This window comes from Nansenia antarctica (assembly GCF_963989245.1).
Source record: "Nansenia antarctica genome assembly, chromosome: 6".
In the NCBI taxonomy this organism is placed as follows: Eukaryota; Metazoa; Chordata; class Actinopteri; order Argentiniformes; family Microstomatidae; genus Nansenia; species Nansenia antarctica.
The window spans coordinates 47273521-47291896 of record NC_137676.1 but is presented as its reverse complement, the minus strand read 5'-3'; the positions used below and the strand labels follow the sequence as shown (position 1 = coordinate 47291896).

Sequence of the window (18376 nt, the reverse complement as noted above, 5' to 3'; positions counted from 1 at the left end):
TGTCTTATGATCATCCTTTCTCTATTATACACAATCCCCATTATACAGTAATGGCCAACACTTCGACAACATTGGGGACACTTTGGCTGCAAAAGCATTATGAGGCAGTATGAGGCTGTAATGGCCATGAGCAGTGAAATGATGCCAAAATTAGAATAATTATGGTAATATCAGGCCTTCTAATGTATCATTAACTGCACTCTCAGACTTCATAGTTCCCTCTACACACACGGATATGGGCCATTTTCAAAATCCATTTCAATACACAATCTGTGTATTTGTTTATATCCACCACTACAAGGTTTTGTATTAAGTGCGATTAAGGCCGCTATTTTTCCTGCCAGAACATGACCGAAGTGATTATTATTAATGCTTTGTTTTCAAAGGTTTTCAAAGGTTTTCAAAACCAAGCCATACACTCTCTGTTCAAGGCTTATTAGAATGCAGAGCATGGCTTGCTTTTATTTGGTGCTTCAGTGATTTTATATGTTGGCACGTAAGGCGTATATAAAAAAACAACAACGAACAAACAGAAGGGCCGTAATCCTGCAAGGATTGACGATGTGCTCTCTCTCCTGCACCAGGATTGTGCCACCATGCAGTTCTGTGCCAACAAGCTGGACAAGAAGGATTTCTTCGGGAAGTCGGACCCCTTCATGGTCTTCTACAGGAGTAATGAGGACGGGACGTGAGTTTGTTTTCTCAGTGAATGTTTTAATATCCCAAAAGATATGTATGAGGGCTAAACTAGGAGATTACAGAGGAGGAGATGGAGAGGACACTGTAAATAAAGATGTTTTTTTTTTTTAGGATACAACTGCATACAAATAAATTGATGCAGAGGCGTTGACAGGAAAGTAAAGTGTGGGTGGTGGAGGTGGTGGGGTTCAGGACACTAAATTCAGTCCTCTGTGTCTCCAGGTTCACCATCTGCCACAAGACTGAGGTGGTGAAGAATACATTGAACCCTGTGTGGCAGGGCTTCTCCATCCCTGTCAGAGGGCTGTGCAATGGGGACTATGAAAGGTAACACACACACACACACACACACACACACACACACACACACACACACACACACACACACGCACGCATAGGCTTGCATGAGACTTTTCTGTGAGAATCAAGATGGTGCACGATTTTGATATGTGGTGTTATCATTTCAAAATGGGCAAGCCTCAGCAAATGTAGACACCATTGATTTTTTTTACTGTTATTTCTGTGGCTCAAATACAGAGTTATTATATCTTTAACTGCCTGGTGGACTTGGCTGCCTGCACATTGATTTGTCAAGGGCTGGCAATAGCATTTCAGATTAGTCTCTGATTGGCTGCTTCTGTGGCTTCTCTTATCTTATATGGATCTTTGGAGACCAAGCGGCCTAGCAGGAGTGCTGACAAGCAGGAAGGGTTTTAGCAATAACACATAACGGCTGTGTGTGTGTGTGTGTGTGTGTGTGTGTGCGTGCGCCCACCCACGTGAATGAATGAATGAGTGTGTGTGTGTGTGTGTGTGTGTGTGTGTGTGTGTGTGTGTGTGTGTGTGTTGGTGTGTGTGTGTAATAGAGAGAGAGAGGGAGAGGGGGAGGAAGTGCCTATAGTACTGAGACTTTTATGTGTGTGTGTGTGTGTGTGTGTGTGTGTGTGTGTGTGTGTGTGTGAATGCAGCCCACATATCAAACCTTGGCCTATCAGAACTGCTCTCTAGGAGGCTCTTCCGTGGCTGGGCTAACGTGTTCTGCTACGAGTGCTTGATATTCCTTCCATACAGCGTGCTTGCAATGGTGATTCTTCAGGTGACTTATTAGATTCGTTGTGTTGTAACTCTTTGCCCTTTGCCCTCCTCTCCGAACTTTTGTTGAACATGTATTGCAAATTGCAAACGCAACATCTGCCTTAGAAATTGTGAAGAATGTCCACACAGGGGAAGGCATGTTTCACTCGCGTCTCGTCTATACAAACTGCGTGCCTGAGCGCGGAACCCGGAAGCAGAGTGCGGAAACCGGAAACCGGAAGCAGAAATATTTCCGGCTTCATATTATCGGTTTAAATATCGGCTAATTTTATAATAAATACCGATACCGATAAACATTAATTCCTCAATATCGGGCCGATAAATATCGGTGCCGATAATATCGTGCATCCCTACTAGGAGCAGTGGCCAGACGTCAGTCAGCTCATCTCCCTTTGACTGTCTGTTCACCCGACTACTGAAGCTGATTGGCTTAGACAGGTGGATTGTAGGGGTTGAAACTAAACCTGAGAAAACTACAACCTTGAAGAATTTCCTGTAGGTATTAGTTGAAATTGGAGTTGGAGAAATACATTTTACATGGGACGATGATTCTGATTAATTTGCATTTTTTTCATGAACATTTTCATTTTTGAAAAAGACAAGACATACATAAACATCTCAGTAAGATCCAAACTTTTGGAGTGTACAGCCAAAAGAAGAAAAAGTGCATCACTGGCCCATTACTTATGCAGGGCACTGTATGTACCCTTAAACCCAATGTTCTAGAGAGGCAGTGCTTTTTCAGTACAATGCCCCAAGGAAATGGTCTCCATTGTGGGTTATGGCTAAGTGCTATTTGCTAAATCCATCTATTTAGGAGGAGGCCTTAAATGTGCAGCAGTCTCTCAGGCATACAACCGCATACCATGCATCCCACACTGCAGGTCACTGAACTGTTGTTTTGTCAAAAGCAGCACATTTTCTTCTTTCAACGTCATGCAGTTCGCTGATGGGCTGCCGTTCTCTCTGTTGGTATTCCCTTTTGGTTTTCTTTTTATTGGGTGTTTTTTATTTCATCGTTGGACGCTTTTTTCTTTCCTATCTTGTGATTCAGATGCATAAAATGATCCTTGTGATTGGACAGAAATTCAATCCCATGTGTTTCTGTCATGTCTGTTTCACTGGTCCTTGGTTTCTATGGCTTTCATGGAATGAAATGCTACTCATGGTTTCTTCTCAACTTCTCATACAGAAGTAACCACAATGAAGATGAGTTTGTAGGATCCTAGTCTTTAGTAGATGTGGTCGTAGAGCAAATTGACTTTGATTGACATCAGTAGGAAATGATCTGGCCTGCTGGCCCCTGTGTCATAAATGTTTCTTTAACATGATCTGTCAATCAATAATAGAATCAATCATATCATATCAGTATTACTATAGACTACTAGGGACTAAGGTCTCTCTCTCTCTCTCTCTCTCTCTCTCTCCTCCCCGCCCCCCCTCTCTCTTTTTGACATTCTGTCTATCCAAGCTAGTGTGTGTGTGTGTGTGTGTGTGTGTGTGTGTGTGTGTGTGTGTGAGTGTGTCAGTGTGTGAATGCATGCGTTTGTGCGTATGTGCACCATGTTCTTATGATAATTAGGATGAGTTCAGTTCGGGATAGCAGGTGCATGAGCAGTAATTTTCTCTTCCAGGTGGAGTGATAGTTGATTGACAGGACCTTGGGGGTAAACATCTGCTAAACACTCAGTGATGGTGAGGAGGAAGTCTCTGCCAGTGTCTCTCTGTGGATACTATCCCTCTCTGCCTGGCTTATGTTGGGTTTCCTGTCTTTCTGCGTATTTTTTAGTTCATGTGTTCTCTCTCTACAGAAATTGTCTACTTTTGGCAGGCAGAGGGAAAAAACACTCACACCAAACTTTAGAGAACTTTGTCTACTATTGCTTCTCTCATCTAACAATCATTGCTCAATAATTCTGTTTCCATTCAATTATGGTTGCTTTTGTGAAAAGTACGGTACTTATCGATTTTTGCTGACAGCATTTATAGCAGTGTTTCTTTATTTTTGTATTTCAAGTTTATTTAAACTTTTATTTAAACTAAACGTCCATTTTAATTACTGAAAGCGGCCACTCATGTCTGTGGTTTCAGGCTTCAGTGTTTATTTGATTACTATTTTTTCAATTTGATTACGATATTTGATTACTAAGTATAGAATTAGCTAATGTGGTTTAGGTTTCAAATTGGTCCAGGCTCTGTGTAGTGAATAACATTTGTGTGATGGGATTGATTAGTTTTTTTTCTCTCTTTACATGTGTGTGAATTAAAACACTCAAGGGTGTGCACCGCTTTAAGATCAATTTAATGCTGACTTTGCTTACTGATTAATGAGCTTTAATGGGTAGTTTCACTGTAAGACCAAACACACAGTAAGAGTCCAGCTTCTCAGCATCCTCTAATCAGACGGAAGTCACACTGGTGAATCTTTCGCACGCACGCACGCACGTATGCATGCTCTCTCTCTCTCTCTCTCTCCTCACCCACCCTTTGGTGTGTTTTGCAGAACGATCAAGGCAGAAGTGTATGACTGGGATAGAGATGGCAGGTAAGGATGCTTTAGGCAGACATACATTGTGTGCTATTTTCTGCATGCATGGTAAAATTATTTTGCGTGCTGTGATTTGTGCTATAAGTCCGATATCCCTATATCTGGATCTATCAAGATAAAGCACCGTCCCATCCTCAGCCAGAAAGCTTTCATTCACCTTTATCTTAAAGATGTAATTTCTCCACATCATTATTACATCATTATGATCTCTTGTCATAACGCTCCAAGGACCTCGTTCATCTTCTCATGATGATGGATAGAGCCATTATGTACTGTACAATGGTCTGGGTTTTTCTAACTGAAGAGCTCCATGGTGGATCTGAGTAGCTACTGCCCAACACAGTACATCTCTGCAGAATTGAATCAAGTTCACCATTCATCCACCCTATTCTATAAGCTTGAGAAGTTGATCTATACACAACCAAATGGCTTTACTTTCCCTTCCAGCCATGACTTCATTGGTGAGTTCACAACCAGCTACCGAGAGCTGTCCCGGGGCCAGAGTCACTTCAATGTCTACGAGGTGAGTGGAAGCGGTGAGAAGGAGCTAGAGAATGCTTTCTTCCTATAAGGCAGGAGTGTCAAACTCGTTTTAGTCGTGGCCCGCACTGGACGAAATGCACCTCACGCCGGAAAAAATAATAATTTGTTAGTGAAACTCCACTGCTGTGCACACCAACTCCTGATGCTATTACAGTATATTACAGTAGCCTACTGTACACTCAGCCTACATGCAATGCCTCATTTCCACAGAGCTCAATATCACAGTTTTACAGTAGCCTACTACTCAGACAATGCCTTATTTTCAAGATGGGTTCTTTTTTTTCATGTCCTCCGATCAGAGGAGGGATGGTAGGGATTTAAAATGTAAATTAAAAAAGGAGAAGACATTATGCAAGCAATACTTTCTAATATAACTTTATTGCTATCTTCCCATTCCAAATGCTTATCTAGCTGTATCATTGACACCCCTGCCCTAAGGCATCAACACAAAATACTGTAGAAGACACTTGTTTGGGAGTGCAAACACAATTGGGCTGACATTTCTAGTCTCTACACATCCTGTCAGGGGAAGGACTACACTTTCTGCACAGTGCTGTATTGGCATAAGTCCCAGTGAACCTCAACCTTCTATTAGCATTGGCATTAGTGCAATACCCCAACTGCTCCCACTATAACCCAATGAGTTTGGCTATGCTAATATCCACCTGATTGGTGTGAAGGTGGGGTGGCGGTGCAGCAGCCATAGTGGCGTGCGTGAGGGATGGACGGGAGGGGGAGTACAGGGATCGGATAGGAGCCTTCAGCGTCTGGAGCGAGAGGAATGGTCTGCTCCTCAATCAAACCAAGACCAAGGAGCTAGTTACAGACTTCCGTAGGTCTAAGCCACCTCGGTTGCCCATTAACATCCGGGGCGAGGATATCGAGGTGGTGAAGACCTACAAGTACCTGGGGGTGCATCTGGACGACAAACTGGACTGGTCCACCAACACAGAGGCACTTTACAAGAAGGGCCAGAGCAGGCTGTACTTCCTAAGAAGACTTAGGTCTTTTGAAGTGTGTGGAGAGATGCTGGCCATGTTTTACCAGTCTGTTATGGCCAGCATTCTCTTCTACGCTGCAGTCTGCTGGGGGGGAAACATCACCAAGAGGGATACCGGACGGCTGGACAAGCTCGTAAAAAAGGCGGGTTCAGTGGAGGGAAGGAGCCTGGACTCTCTGGGGACGGTGGTGGAGAGAAGGACTAGGAGTAAGCTGCTGTCCATCAGGGACAACCCCAACCACCCCCTCCATCATGTCCTCGCTGGGCAAACCAGCAGCCGCCGCAGAGGGCGGTTCATTACGATACGCTCCCGGACGGAGCGATATAAAAAATCATTTATCCCGGCTGCACTAAGACTGTTCAATGGCAACTAAAGCAGCAGTCGGGGTCAAGGCTCCTGAATTTGTATTTATTATTTATTTTAATCATCATCATCACTTTTTAGTATTTTAGTATTTTAATATAATAACTATAGCCATCTCTTTTATCCACTTTTTTTATCGTGATCTCGCTGTTTTTTATATACCGTATATGGCTGGCCCAGTGTTGTTGTCTGTCCTTTATGTTGTGTTGTTATGTGTTGTTTTTAGTGGAGTGGCGTGGCAGAATGAATTTCCCCACGGGGATAAATAAAGTATCATTGAATTGAATTGAATTGACTGGAAGAGGTAGAGGATTAGTACGAGAGGGAGAAGGAAGAGCTACATGACCTGATTAGACTCACCATGGTGGGGCTGACGGTATTTTACTCCCTGGCCCTTTGAGGCCCCCACTGGTCCCAGCTCATTAAAACATACGCCACATTCTATTAGCCAATGTATTAGTCATGGAGGTGGCTCTAGGAAGGTGGGAGCAGAGGGGAGAGAGAGAGAGAAAAAGAGAGGAGGAGAGGAACACATTTCAAACCTTTATTTTAAAAAACTCGATAGGCACTGAGGTCACCCTCATTTACAGTGACGTCGAGTGTACAATAGAATAGTGATCATTAATATAGATGGGCAAACAAACAGTGAGCAAGACAGGATTAAAGAAAAAAAAACTAAAAACTAAAAACAATTATTAGAATACAGTTTTTGCACCAGGAGTTTAAAGGTAGAGGCAGAGGGGAGGACCTCCAACCTCCCCATATGGAGGTATGGGGAAATGGCCTTTCAAACTGCTGACAAATGCAGGTGCATTAGTTAACCTTTACAAGCTCAAGCTTCTCAATCAACCAGACTTACAGAAACAGATACTCTGTGGACTCTCAGCCATAATGGGCCTTGTGGTTTGTTCATTTGAATATAGTAGGTACCAATTTGTACTAGCATTCGTAATGCATAGTATTGTATGCAGAATCAGACATACAAGATGAACTACTGTCTTTGCGATAGGAATTGACGTTAAGTCGTTAACCTAATAGAGGTAGAGTGGTATCTAATTGTGTGTGCGAGTGTGTGTGTGTGTGTGTGTGTGTGCGCGTGCGCGTGCGGGTGCGTGTGCGTGTGCGTGTGCGAACCCCATGGGACATTAGTTGACCATGGCAACATGAAGAAATCTTAACTAAATCTTCTCTTTTTTAAGTCTTAAAAAAATTCATTTGGGTACATGGGAACCTATTTCTCCTATTAGACTAATTTTATCTGGGGAAGATGATTGGGGGGATCCAATGTTTTTACAGGCCATAAGAACCACAGCATAGTGATAGAAGAAGAGAGCCTGAGGGAGATGGATAGAATGCATGGGCTAGGTTTGACTTTATATTCAGCACAGTTCACCTAATGCTGGCTCTTGTATGTGTGGATCTTTATAATTTGTGTTTTTTACCAGCTACTGCTTAGTTAATATGTGGCTGTGGCCTCAAGCCAGATATGGCTATCTGTCATGACCTCCCCTCCCTCATTGGCAGTCAGTTCCCATCTGTGTGTGTGTGAGTGTGTGAGTGTGTGTGTGTGTGTGTGTGTGTGTGTGTGTGTGTGTGTGTGTGTGTGTGTGTGTGTGTGTGCACCATGGTAGATACAGTACTGTTCCATTATTATGAGACTTGGCTGAACATAATATACATGTATAGTAAAAAAACAGCATGATATCTCATCCTTAGCCTAGGAGTATGATCAATGTTATCTCAGCTTTAACTTTAACTGCAGTCATTGGATTCATGTGTTCTATTATCTCCACCTATGCTGTGGCGGAGGAGGATTTATTTCTTAGCCCAAGGGAGATTAAGCTAAAGAGATTTGATGGAATTCTACAATATCAATATTTTTTCCTGCTTGTTGATTCTAGGTGGTGAACGCCAAGAAGAAGATAAAGAAAAAAAGATACATCAACTCTGGGACGGTGAGTCGTCGGCACTAGAAGAGAATATACTCCCTGATGCAGCCATATATTTCTTCCCCTTTCTTTTGCATTCATTGATAAAGTTTTAGTAAGTGGATTGCATGGAGTGGTTAGATTTCTGTACTTTAACTGTACTGTATGTTGTTTCTCCTGTATCCATTCTCAGACCATTTCGATAAAGTGTTATGGTTAGACATCAGTAGAGGAGAAAAGTTTAAATGGTGAGAGTCCATAGAAATGCGTGAAGGCACTCTTCTATGTTCTATTAGTGTGTGTCTGTGACTGATGTTTATGAGAAAGTCACTGCATTGTCATTGCCTAAGCACTTTGGATGCCAGGCGTGAATACTGTGACTACATAATTAAAATCCAAGAGAAGTCATCCATCATGGCCCCCCATCAGGAGGCAGTGAGATGGATATTCTTTCTGTGATTGCAATACTAATATGCAGCTCTGTGTCAAACTCATTCTGCTCAGATGAATCACTTCTGGGTGGTTATGCTCGGGGGCAATGGTTAATGTTTAGATTGGTTAAGTGTGTTTGCATTAATTACGTATCATTATGTGGTGGTGGTGGTGGTGGGGATGATGGATGACCACCCGTTTGGATTTCTTTACCCAGGTGACGTTGCTGTCATTCTCTGTGGAGTCAGAGTACACATTCCTGGACTACATCAAAGGAGGGTGAGTTCAGATGGCCCTATACAATTCACACTAAACAACAAGCTGACAATATTATGAAAAATAGAATATAGCAGGCTGTTTCAATGAATGACAGCATACAATTACACATTTTAAAATACAAAATATTTGACCGAAATATAATACTCGATGCAAGGTATAAAATGCCACAGTTTTCAGCATTGCTATAAAGGCTTGGGCTTTGTCTTGTTCTTGCAGTGCCGTGGAGAGGCTGAACTTTAGCTCTGAGGTGCTGATGGCAGACTACATGACAACACATTGTAATGTGCTGCTGCCTCGCTGATTTGCTGGATGCAGAGCCACTCTGACATTTATATTAGAGAGCAAGCACTCCTGCACAACCCCCTTCCATCAGGACCCAGATTTAGATGCGTTATTATAGCTAGCTACAACCGCACCCTCTTTGAATTTTTTTCCTTACTGCCCCTAGCTGTTTGAACTTGCATTGAAAGCACGCTTGCTTGAATGTTTAGAATTACATTTAGTTAAGTAGTCTGAAACAGAGTTTTACATGCCAGTGTAGAGTCTCTCCAAAGGAAACACAGTCTTGTCTGACTCTCAGCTCCTCCACACTATGAATGAATGAATGATGATGAAATATATGTTTTTTGCTAAATGTGTTAAATTAATAACACACCAACTGGTCACATATGTAAATGTTTCCCTCCCCGTGGATCTGTGGCTGCCCTGGTTTCAGCTTTCAGCGTCATTCCTGATGTGGAAGTGTCCCAGATCTGTCACTGGCCCTGGTGTCTTCCTCATTCACATACCCCTCATCTGCTGACCACTTACTTTGAAGTCCCCTGTGACCACTCATACAGTGTCATCCAATTTTATATGGCTGAGAAAGAGCTAGTCCTCAGTGACAGGCCTTTCTTCCACAATGAATGAGTGGACTCAGGACTCTGAGCTATGGAAATGTTGATGAAAATACTGTTTGCTTTGGATTTTTCAGCTGTCTCAAGTGTGTTTGCCCTACAACAAGAACTCACATTCCAATAGGCGATCAAAGGCACATTCCTTTTCATTTTATTTTATCTGACTCTAGAGGATGTAAAGTGATTTATCTTCCCAGCACATGCACCCTTTTGAAGTGTCTGAGAGTGAATGAGAGTGAATGGGTTTTTCATTAATATTGTAATAATATTAGTAGATGGAGTGATGGAGACTTTAATAGAGGTCATTAAGGGCCAAAAGTCACTGATACTTTCTCTGAATCAGAGAGGTTAATGTAAGATTGATCATATTTTCATTCATATGCCATTTTGAATGTTTATTTGAAATTAAATCTAAAATGAGATTGCCTGAGGTAATGGTTGTTAAGGCCTTTATTGTATGTATTATTAATGTTTAATAGTTCAAGTCAAAAATATCCTGTATGTGAGAAAATATATGATATGAAATAATGATATTAGTGTTTTTCATGGTTGTAATTTTTTATTTGATCTGGGCCATGTTCAGAATACAATAGTCAGCCTATAGATAGATGGAAGAGGTTGTATTCTATAATGTATCTCATGTTGAATGAATGTGACTGAGTTGCTGCCTAAATGTCATCAGAATGTTGTTTTATTTATTTGATAAGAGAGAATACAGGGTGGTATAACTGATATCACAGTGACTGTTGCTATCAAGCTCTGCTAGGCTACAGTGCTGTAGTGTAGCTGTACTGGAATGTGCATGTGCTGTCTGGTATAACCAACTGGTTCTTTATTCATTTCATTTGGATAGGATTAACCAGTGATTAACCAGTGATTAACCAGTGATTAACCAGTGATTAACCAGTGATTAACCAGTGAGCGCTGGGTGGTTTCAGCTCCTGTGTTACCCTAGAGTTTATGTTTTGGTGTCACTCCTGTTTATGTGCAGTACAAGCTAACGCAATAACAACAACAACATTTATCTATATAAAAGATTGCTGTGGTTTGTATTCTGGGAGTTACATTTAACCCTTTTTAACAGTTTCAAGCAGTTCTAACTCAATTTCCATCAACTCAGATTGATAAGAAAACTAGAACTAACAGAGGCACTTGGATCTGGAGTTGGAAGATTGATCGCTAAAGGAAATGGCCATGGAAAAAAAAAGAACAGAGGAATAAAAACAAAAAACAATTTGGCAAAAATGGATCTGTAAACATAACAACAGGCCTGTCAGTGATGTCCTACAGAAAATACAATGTTCTAGCTGTAAATTAATCTTCAGTTTGTTGATCCAGTGACACATTTGTCTCATAACCAGGGACATGCACTGACGTCCCTGTTTTTAGACACCTTATGTCACAAGATGTCAACCTCCTACAGTATAGAAAGAAATCCCCACAAAAACCTTGTGTTGGTTGTTGGACTTTATCAGTCCTGTTTTAGAGAGAGAACACTTCTTATAGAAAAAGGCCTACAGCACACCAGCCAATGTAATTTTCATCTACCTGTCTGTTTTAATGCAGTTTGGTCTAATAGAATATGGCAACCATTAGAGACACTTCATTTCCTTACCTCCTCATCCAGGAACTCCTCAGGAAAGCTACTGTAGACAGATAATACTGTCAGATAATTATTGTTGTTGTTGTATAGTTTTGAATGACTTCTGGCTCAACACACCACACATCCTGTTCTTGCTCAGATGAATATGCCACCCATCAAGTCTGATCATTCAACTCCTATATTGCAACTCCTAGAATATTTCCACCACTCACCCCACCATTCTTATCTGTGAAAAATGTCCACATTTGTGAGCTAACCAAGGAAATGAACGGAGCATTTCAAGAGAAAGGCTTTGCCGCACTCTCCCTCTGACAGCTGAGCAGGCACAGCTCTAACTCAATGCAGATTAACGAGCCAGGGTCAGCAGCTCCCCGCAGGAGAAATAAGCCATTATCTGAAATACAACGTGGGCTGGATTTTCTGAATGGAAGTAAGTGATGAGAGGCAATCGCTGTTGATCATAATGTGGAAGAATTCTATCCTCACTACTGAAGATCTGCCCCCCCCCCGGCCCCCCCTAACCCTAGGGAATGGGTAGAAAGAAGGGGGAAGTTGTTTTTTCTCCTGGATTCAGTTCCTTTTCAAGGTCTTTGGTTATCATTCTTCCTTGCACCACTCATGAATAAAACATGGCACTTAGTGTTTCGTTAGGTGTGGGTGATGCTGTTTGCAGGTTGCTGATAGAAATAATGTATGGAATGGAAATCCATGATTATACTCCATTGACAAAACACAATAGGGACCTTGGGTTACAGACTCAGCTCCTGCTTCAGTGCTGATGATGACGATGATGATGATGATGATGATGATGATGATGATTGTACACAGTGTGGAGACTCATGTAACCAAGTCAAACTATGAAACCGTGTAGACAACTGACAAAGACGAGGCCTGTAGAGAAGTGTTTGTTACTGCAGCTTTGACACGATGTTAGTACTATAGTACCCACCCACTACAGTACAGGGAAGGTACATCGTTTATTACCACATTATGGCATTTTCTCTTTTTTTCTCTTTATTATGTTTGCTACAACGGTTTGGGAAATTAATAATTTCTCTCTCAGTCGATGTCTCTCAGTTGATTTTCCACATGCTGATAGATGTTCAATGGCTTTCATGTTTTATCGATTGGATGGATATGTTGCTCATTTATCCAAAAATGTTGTGCCTCTGATCATGCCCAGTTTAAGTACATTTATTGACTATGCCGTGAACGGATGTGCTCTGCATATTAATGCTATTCTCATTAGCAATGTTTTTGCCACAGATGTTTGCCCGTGAGAGGTGAGGTGATTTTTAAATCTGATTGTCTAATTTAGCTTTTTTTTAAAGTTTTTATAGACTCTTATAGTCTCTTTCTTATCTTTCTGATTTTGGAGCTATTGTATGATTTTTGGCGCTATGTTGTTCCAAGTAATTGCTACTGTAATAAAACCATAGTGGCTGATATGAGATGGTGGCTGCCAAGCGGAGTAAGCCTTCCAGATGTTTGCCCATGCATGTAGTTGGAATGACTTGCCTAACCAGGCTTGGAGGCAGCTGTGAAACCATTTCTTCTGTGCTGCTGGGAGGAGAGGAGAGGATAAAAAAGTATATTTTGGAGGCTCCATGCTTGAGCAGGAAAAGCGGCCTAGTGCTTCCCCAGGTGAGAGCTGGAGCAGAAAGCAAACTGAAGCCAGGGTAATTGCAATGCTCTCCCAGACAGATGGGCAGGATTAGGCCTCTAAACTGAACCACTGAGACATAACAGTAACTTTACGAGAGGGGGAAAAGAGTGGATGTTTTAGTCAGGTGGGCATCTCTAGCTCAACCTTATCACCCCTCATTAAGCTGCGATGCTAATGTATGGCTAGCAGTTCTCTATGGGGTTATACAGTAGGAAACCTCATTAAGCTCTAGTCCTGTGGATTTGTGTGATTTCCTTTTAATCTGTCCTCTTTCCTCCATTTTCAGAACCCAGATCCACTTCACTGTAGCCATTGATTTCACTGCATCAAATGGTAAGGGCTCCACCTTGTTACCATCCATTTTACTTCACTCTACTACTCTACTACTCTAATCTTCTATGTGGCGAGATTCAAGATGAGGATTTACAGATATAGAACAGATAGGTATATTTAGTAAACCATAGTTCTGAGAAGCCATCTATATACTAACCCTAACCCTAACTCCCATTAATGTCATTCACTACATTATCAAAGGTGTAGGCTACTTAATGCATATCTTTTTAGCCCATAACTGGATGAACGAATGGAGCCTTGGGGAAGTAACTGGGGTCAATTTTAAGTGCAAATGAGAAGATTGGATTCTACACCCTTACAGCTACCATACATAACTTATATTTGCAATTCATATACTCACTGAAAGCCATGGAAGAGACTGTTTGAATAAACTCTACATTAAAATGAATCGACTTCCTGTCTTACCCTGACTGATCATGGCCTAGTAGTGTGTTTTTTTGTTTGTGTGTTTCTCTATGAGAGGTGTCAGTCAGTCTAGTATGCTGCCTGCTCCACCTCATCATGACCCCTTTCCCCTGTGTTGAAGGCAATCCGTCCCAGTCCACCTCGCTGCACTACATGAACCCCTACCAGATGAATGCCTACGCCATGGCGCTGAGGTCCGTGGGGGAGATCATTCAGGACTACGACAGTGATAAGATGTTCCCCGCCCTGGGCTTTGGTGCTAAACTACCCCCTGATGGAAGGGTGTCCCATGAGTTTCCCCTGGTAACTAACTAAGGCTTCTGAACATTTACTATATACTAGCTGAGCTGAAGGTCGTCTTCAAAGCCCACTTCAAACGTTCAAACCCTTATTACGTGGCTCGACTTTTAATGTAATTCTACAAAAAGTACATGAATGTCAATGCAGAGATTGCTTGTGTGTGTATGTTTACAGTTTGCATTGTGTTTATGCTATCTGTAACCTGTGTTTAGGCTTTTCCATGTGCATTTAAGTGTGTATATGGATTTGAGTGTAAATGTGTGTACAGTTACTGTATGCTGCTGTGTGCCTTTTGACAGATATTCACATGAACAAATGAAACCTCTTTTTTTATACCTCTTTTATAGTGCAAATTGGGTTCTGTAAGCCTGAATTCTTAAATCAATTTGGCTTCTCTCAGCCAGCTAATGTGCTCTAGCCGCTGTACAATAGAATTAATGAGGAGCTGATCGGCAGGGTATCATATGCAATGCTCTCTGTTGTGATTGAGATTCACACGTCTTACAAAATGATGGCAACCTCACCGGTTTGATTAAGATTCACATGTCTCACAAAATGGTAGCAACCTCATTGTTTTGATTAAGATTCAGGCGTCTCTGAATTATGGAAACCTTAGAATGGAAACAGTATCGAAGGATAAGCTGTATTTTCCTTCCTTTGTTGTACCGTAAAGTTATACAGTAGTCAGTTTCCTTGCCGAATAACTCTGTATCTCCTTGGAGTCATTAGGAACTCAGCTGGTTTATACTGTGTGTGACTAACTTGTTCAAGTATCTATGTCCGGATTGTTTTGTCTTGCAGAATGGCAACGTTGAGAACCCATATTGCAATGGAATGGAGGGGATTCTAGAAGCGTACCATCAAAGCCTTAAGACAGTGCAGCTCTATGGACCAACCAACTTTGCTCCAGTTGTCAATCATGTGGCAAGGTGAGTGAGTGAGAGAGAGAGAGAGAGAGAGAGAGAGACATTGATCTCTGCAGCACATTTATCAACCTTTTCTTACCCTCAGCAGCTATTCAGTCGCAATGAGACCTTCAGCTCCACTCTTCATTGCAAAAATAATCACAAAGTACAAAGTACATTATCGTTGTTTTATGAATGTTTCTGAACTAATGAAGGGGAAATAAACAAGATGAAGGGATCAGCAGGTCACATATCTGGACCACTAATGTGTGCGCTCACGCTGTTGTTATGTCATCTGTTAAGGAAGCAAAATGTGTTATTTAATCTTTCAAATACAAGTAATCTCTCATCCTTCTCACTATGACCCCCTCTCCTATTTAATTAAAATGCAAGGTTAAAAGAGTTACAGACAGGTACAATTTAAAAGCAAGAGGAAGTGACCAGTGACCCATACAGTAGGTCCCGGCTGGTTGTCCAGGCTGGTTGACATAATAAGCACATTGTACGCTTTTCTCTCCTCTCACAACAGGGTCGGGTAAATTGCAGTGCCAGGCAATCAATAAGGCTGTGACAGAATATTTAAAAATACAAATACAGCACGTCTTGCATAAACACGTTAGTAAATTATTCATAGCCTCTACACAGATGGGCGTATGAATCTAGGCCACATCCACTCTGGCTGTGTTTCATAACAGTGGGTATATAGATCTTTGAGATTGTATATTGGTAGATCTTTGATAGTCTATATTGGTGACCATTGGTGACATACTCTCAGCTGAGAGGGAATTTGTATTTGAAAGGAGAGAGTTACAGTAATGTCTTCACTCGTAAACTGTAGAGAGACACTTTACTCTAGATTCCTTTAGATGAAGTTGAATTTACATTGTCAAATGTCTATGGCTTCAAATATTTGCATAGCTGCTTCCACTCATACAGTACCATAATATTACTCAAATGAAAACGTAAAGTAAAGTAAACGTTTTTATTTTACAGATAGTAGTAGTACCTATCATCAGTTAAGGCAAGGGTAATGCTGTCCTTAATTTAATCCCACGGTTGTCTCCCAGCTACGCTGCAGCTGTACAGGATGGCTCTCAGTACTTCGTCCTGCTCATCATCACCGACGGCGTTATATCGGACATGGCCCAGACCAAGGAGGCCATAGTGAACGTGAGTGGGGTTGCTGGATGTCCATTACCCTGTAATAATTGTGTCCTGTTGCACTTTGTCTTCCTGATCTGTCTCCCCCCACTCTCTCTCCTTGCAGGGCATCTATGGTGCTTTTAACTCACCACAGCTCCAATGCTTTTAACTAAGCTTGCTCTAGGCCAAAATCAATGTCTCTAGGAGAGTTTATATACGTCACTGGTACTACTGTAACTATATTTGAGGATTTTTAGGTCATATTCTCTGCTCTAGCTGTGTTCTGGACAAATGTTTTGAGGTTCTTTTACTGTATATTTTACTAATTTGAGCTTTCTTCCTATTTTTTTATTGAGATAGTGGATCATACTGTATATACTGTATGTGTGTTTTTGTTTATGGCTCTGTGCAATGCTTGTCATAAAAATAAAATAAAAAGCCCCCGCTGTCTAGTTTTTGACGCCATGGGAACACAGAGGCCCAGTCACGACTGTGTGTCTGTCCAGTCCAATGGTCCATAGGAGCAGCGCGGTGGTCTGAACCCCCCAGCAGACTGGGTTTAAAGGGAATTTGCGACTGTTAGTCAAACCATTAGAACAGCCACACCTTCCTTTTAAGATCTTGTCTGCTGCTCTAATCTGCCATGGCCAAGCCTCCTCTGTGTCCTGCTGTGACCTTCATACAACCCTATGGTGCTAACCTGTCAACTGGAGAACAAAAAGTATTCTCTGCTTCCTTGCAACTATAATTTAGCTTAATGTAGCATTAACAACAGATATGTTTTGAATGTTGCATTAACCTCAGTTTGTTATGGAATTTTACAGTATTACAGTACTCTCTCCTCGTTTTCTATCCCTCAAGCCCTACTGTACATGTCTATCTATTTAACACGACAGCCTTTGGGTAAACATATTTGTTCAACTCTCTCTTTTTGATGTTCCACATGTCTCTCCTCAACACTCCACTCAAGGGGCTGAGAATTATAGGGGAGGGTTTCCTCTGGCATGATTGGTTGGAGTATAAGTAATTCATTATTTAATTATTTGTCTTGATCATAATTCAGTTGGGCCACTGCACTTTTCCAACATTTGGGCTTGGCAGTTCATCCTCTCAAGTCAGAGGGGAAGCTACAGCGTTATAGACTGATACTGTATGTCATGCTGAGGTTGAAAATAAACTCATGAATTTTTTAAAGTTTGCTGTAGAAAAAAAAAGTATTATAAGGACAGATAGAATGATGATAGCTGTATTAAAGTTGCTGCAGGTGCACTTTCATTTGAGTCAAATGATGTGTGGCGCTTAAAGAGTAGTCTGTTGTAAGATATCCCCTGGGTTACTCAATGCTACAGGCAAAAGTATTATCATTGTAGACTAAATAATGTACATTTGTGGTTCACTTCACTCTTCATATTTTTTTGATGCACCGTTTATAGATAGGTAGATAGGGTATGTATGTTTGAAAGAGAGAGAGAGAGAGAGAGAGAGAGAGAGAGAGAGAGAGAGAGAGAGAGAGAGAGAGAGTGTGTGTGTGTGTGTGTGTGTGTGTGTGTGCTCGTGAGAGCGGAGGTAAAGAAGAGTGATATATAAAGGGAGAGAGTTGTAGAGAGAAAGAGCGAGAGAAAGAGGGGTCCTCCTCTGTTTACTCTAATCTTATCTCCTCTTGGGAGACATTTCAGGAAAGCTGACCTACTTTTACCTTTCATAATGTGTTTTTACCGCAGGCATGTATATATATATATATACATTCAAGCCAGTGCTTTAATGCACTCTGCATTAAAATAGAGATTCTCAGCTTTAGTTCCATATTGTTGTTTTTCAGATTGGTTAAAACATTTAGAAATTGCAACCCCTTTTATACATAGTCTCCCTATTTCAGGGCACCAAACATATTGGAAAATTGACGTGACAGGTGTTTCTGGAAAGTCAGGTGTGTTTGTGCAGGCATAATAGCGCTGTCAATATCTAGTATTGATTCTAGGCCTTTTCATAATTAAGAAAAACCTCAAAACAACTGTCCCACTGACGGGAACACTCTCCAGGAGGTAGGCGTTAATGTGTCAGAATTCCATCGTCAGATTACGCCATCAACGAACTATAGAGCCAAGGTGCAAACCACTAGTCATCCTCAAAAGTCCTCAAAAATCCTTTAAAAGCTTGCAGAGATCTGAAAAAATAGTCTTGTGGACAGATACGACAAATATTATCATGTACCAGAG

General features: G+C 41.4%; 1 protein-coding gene across 1 annotated transcript in view; it reads left to right on the top strand.

Annotated features, from left to right (window-relative positions):
- Positions 1 to 18376, top strand: part of cpne5a (copine Va) — a gene marked incomplete at both ends in the record, with an annotated part of 88358 nt that overhangs the window by 66088 nt on the left and 3894 nt on the right. The window contains 10 exons of the mRNA XM_080533912.1: positions 585 to 688; positions 922 to 1026; positions 4298 to 4339; positions 4790 to 4865; positions 8151 to 8204; positions 8827 to 8888; positions 13340 to 13386; positions 13934 to 14115; positions 14914 to 15041; positions 16085 to 16187. Coding sequence (XP_080390038.1) covers positions 585 to 688; positions 922 to 1026; positions 4298 to 4339; positions 4790 to 4865; positions 8151 to 8204; positions 8827 to 8888; positions 13340 to 13386; positions 13934 to 14115; positions 14914 to 15041; positions 16085 to 16187 — 903 coding nt within the window. The remainder of the gene's footprint in view (positions 1 to 584; positions 689 to 921; positions 1027 to 4297; positions 4340 to 4789; positions 4866 to 8150; positions 8205 to 8826; positions 8889 to 13339; positions 13387 to 13933; positions 14116 to 14913; positions 15042 to 16084; positions 16188 to 18376) is intronic.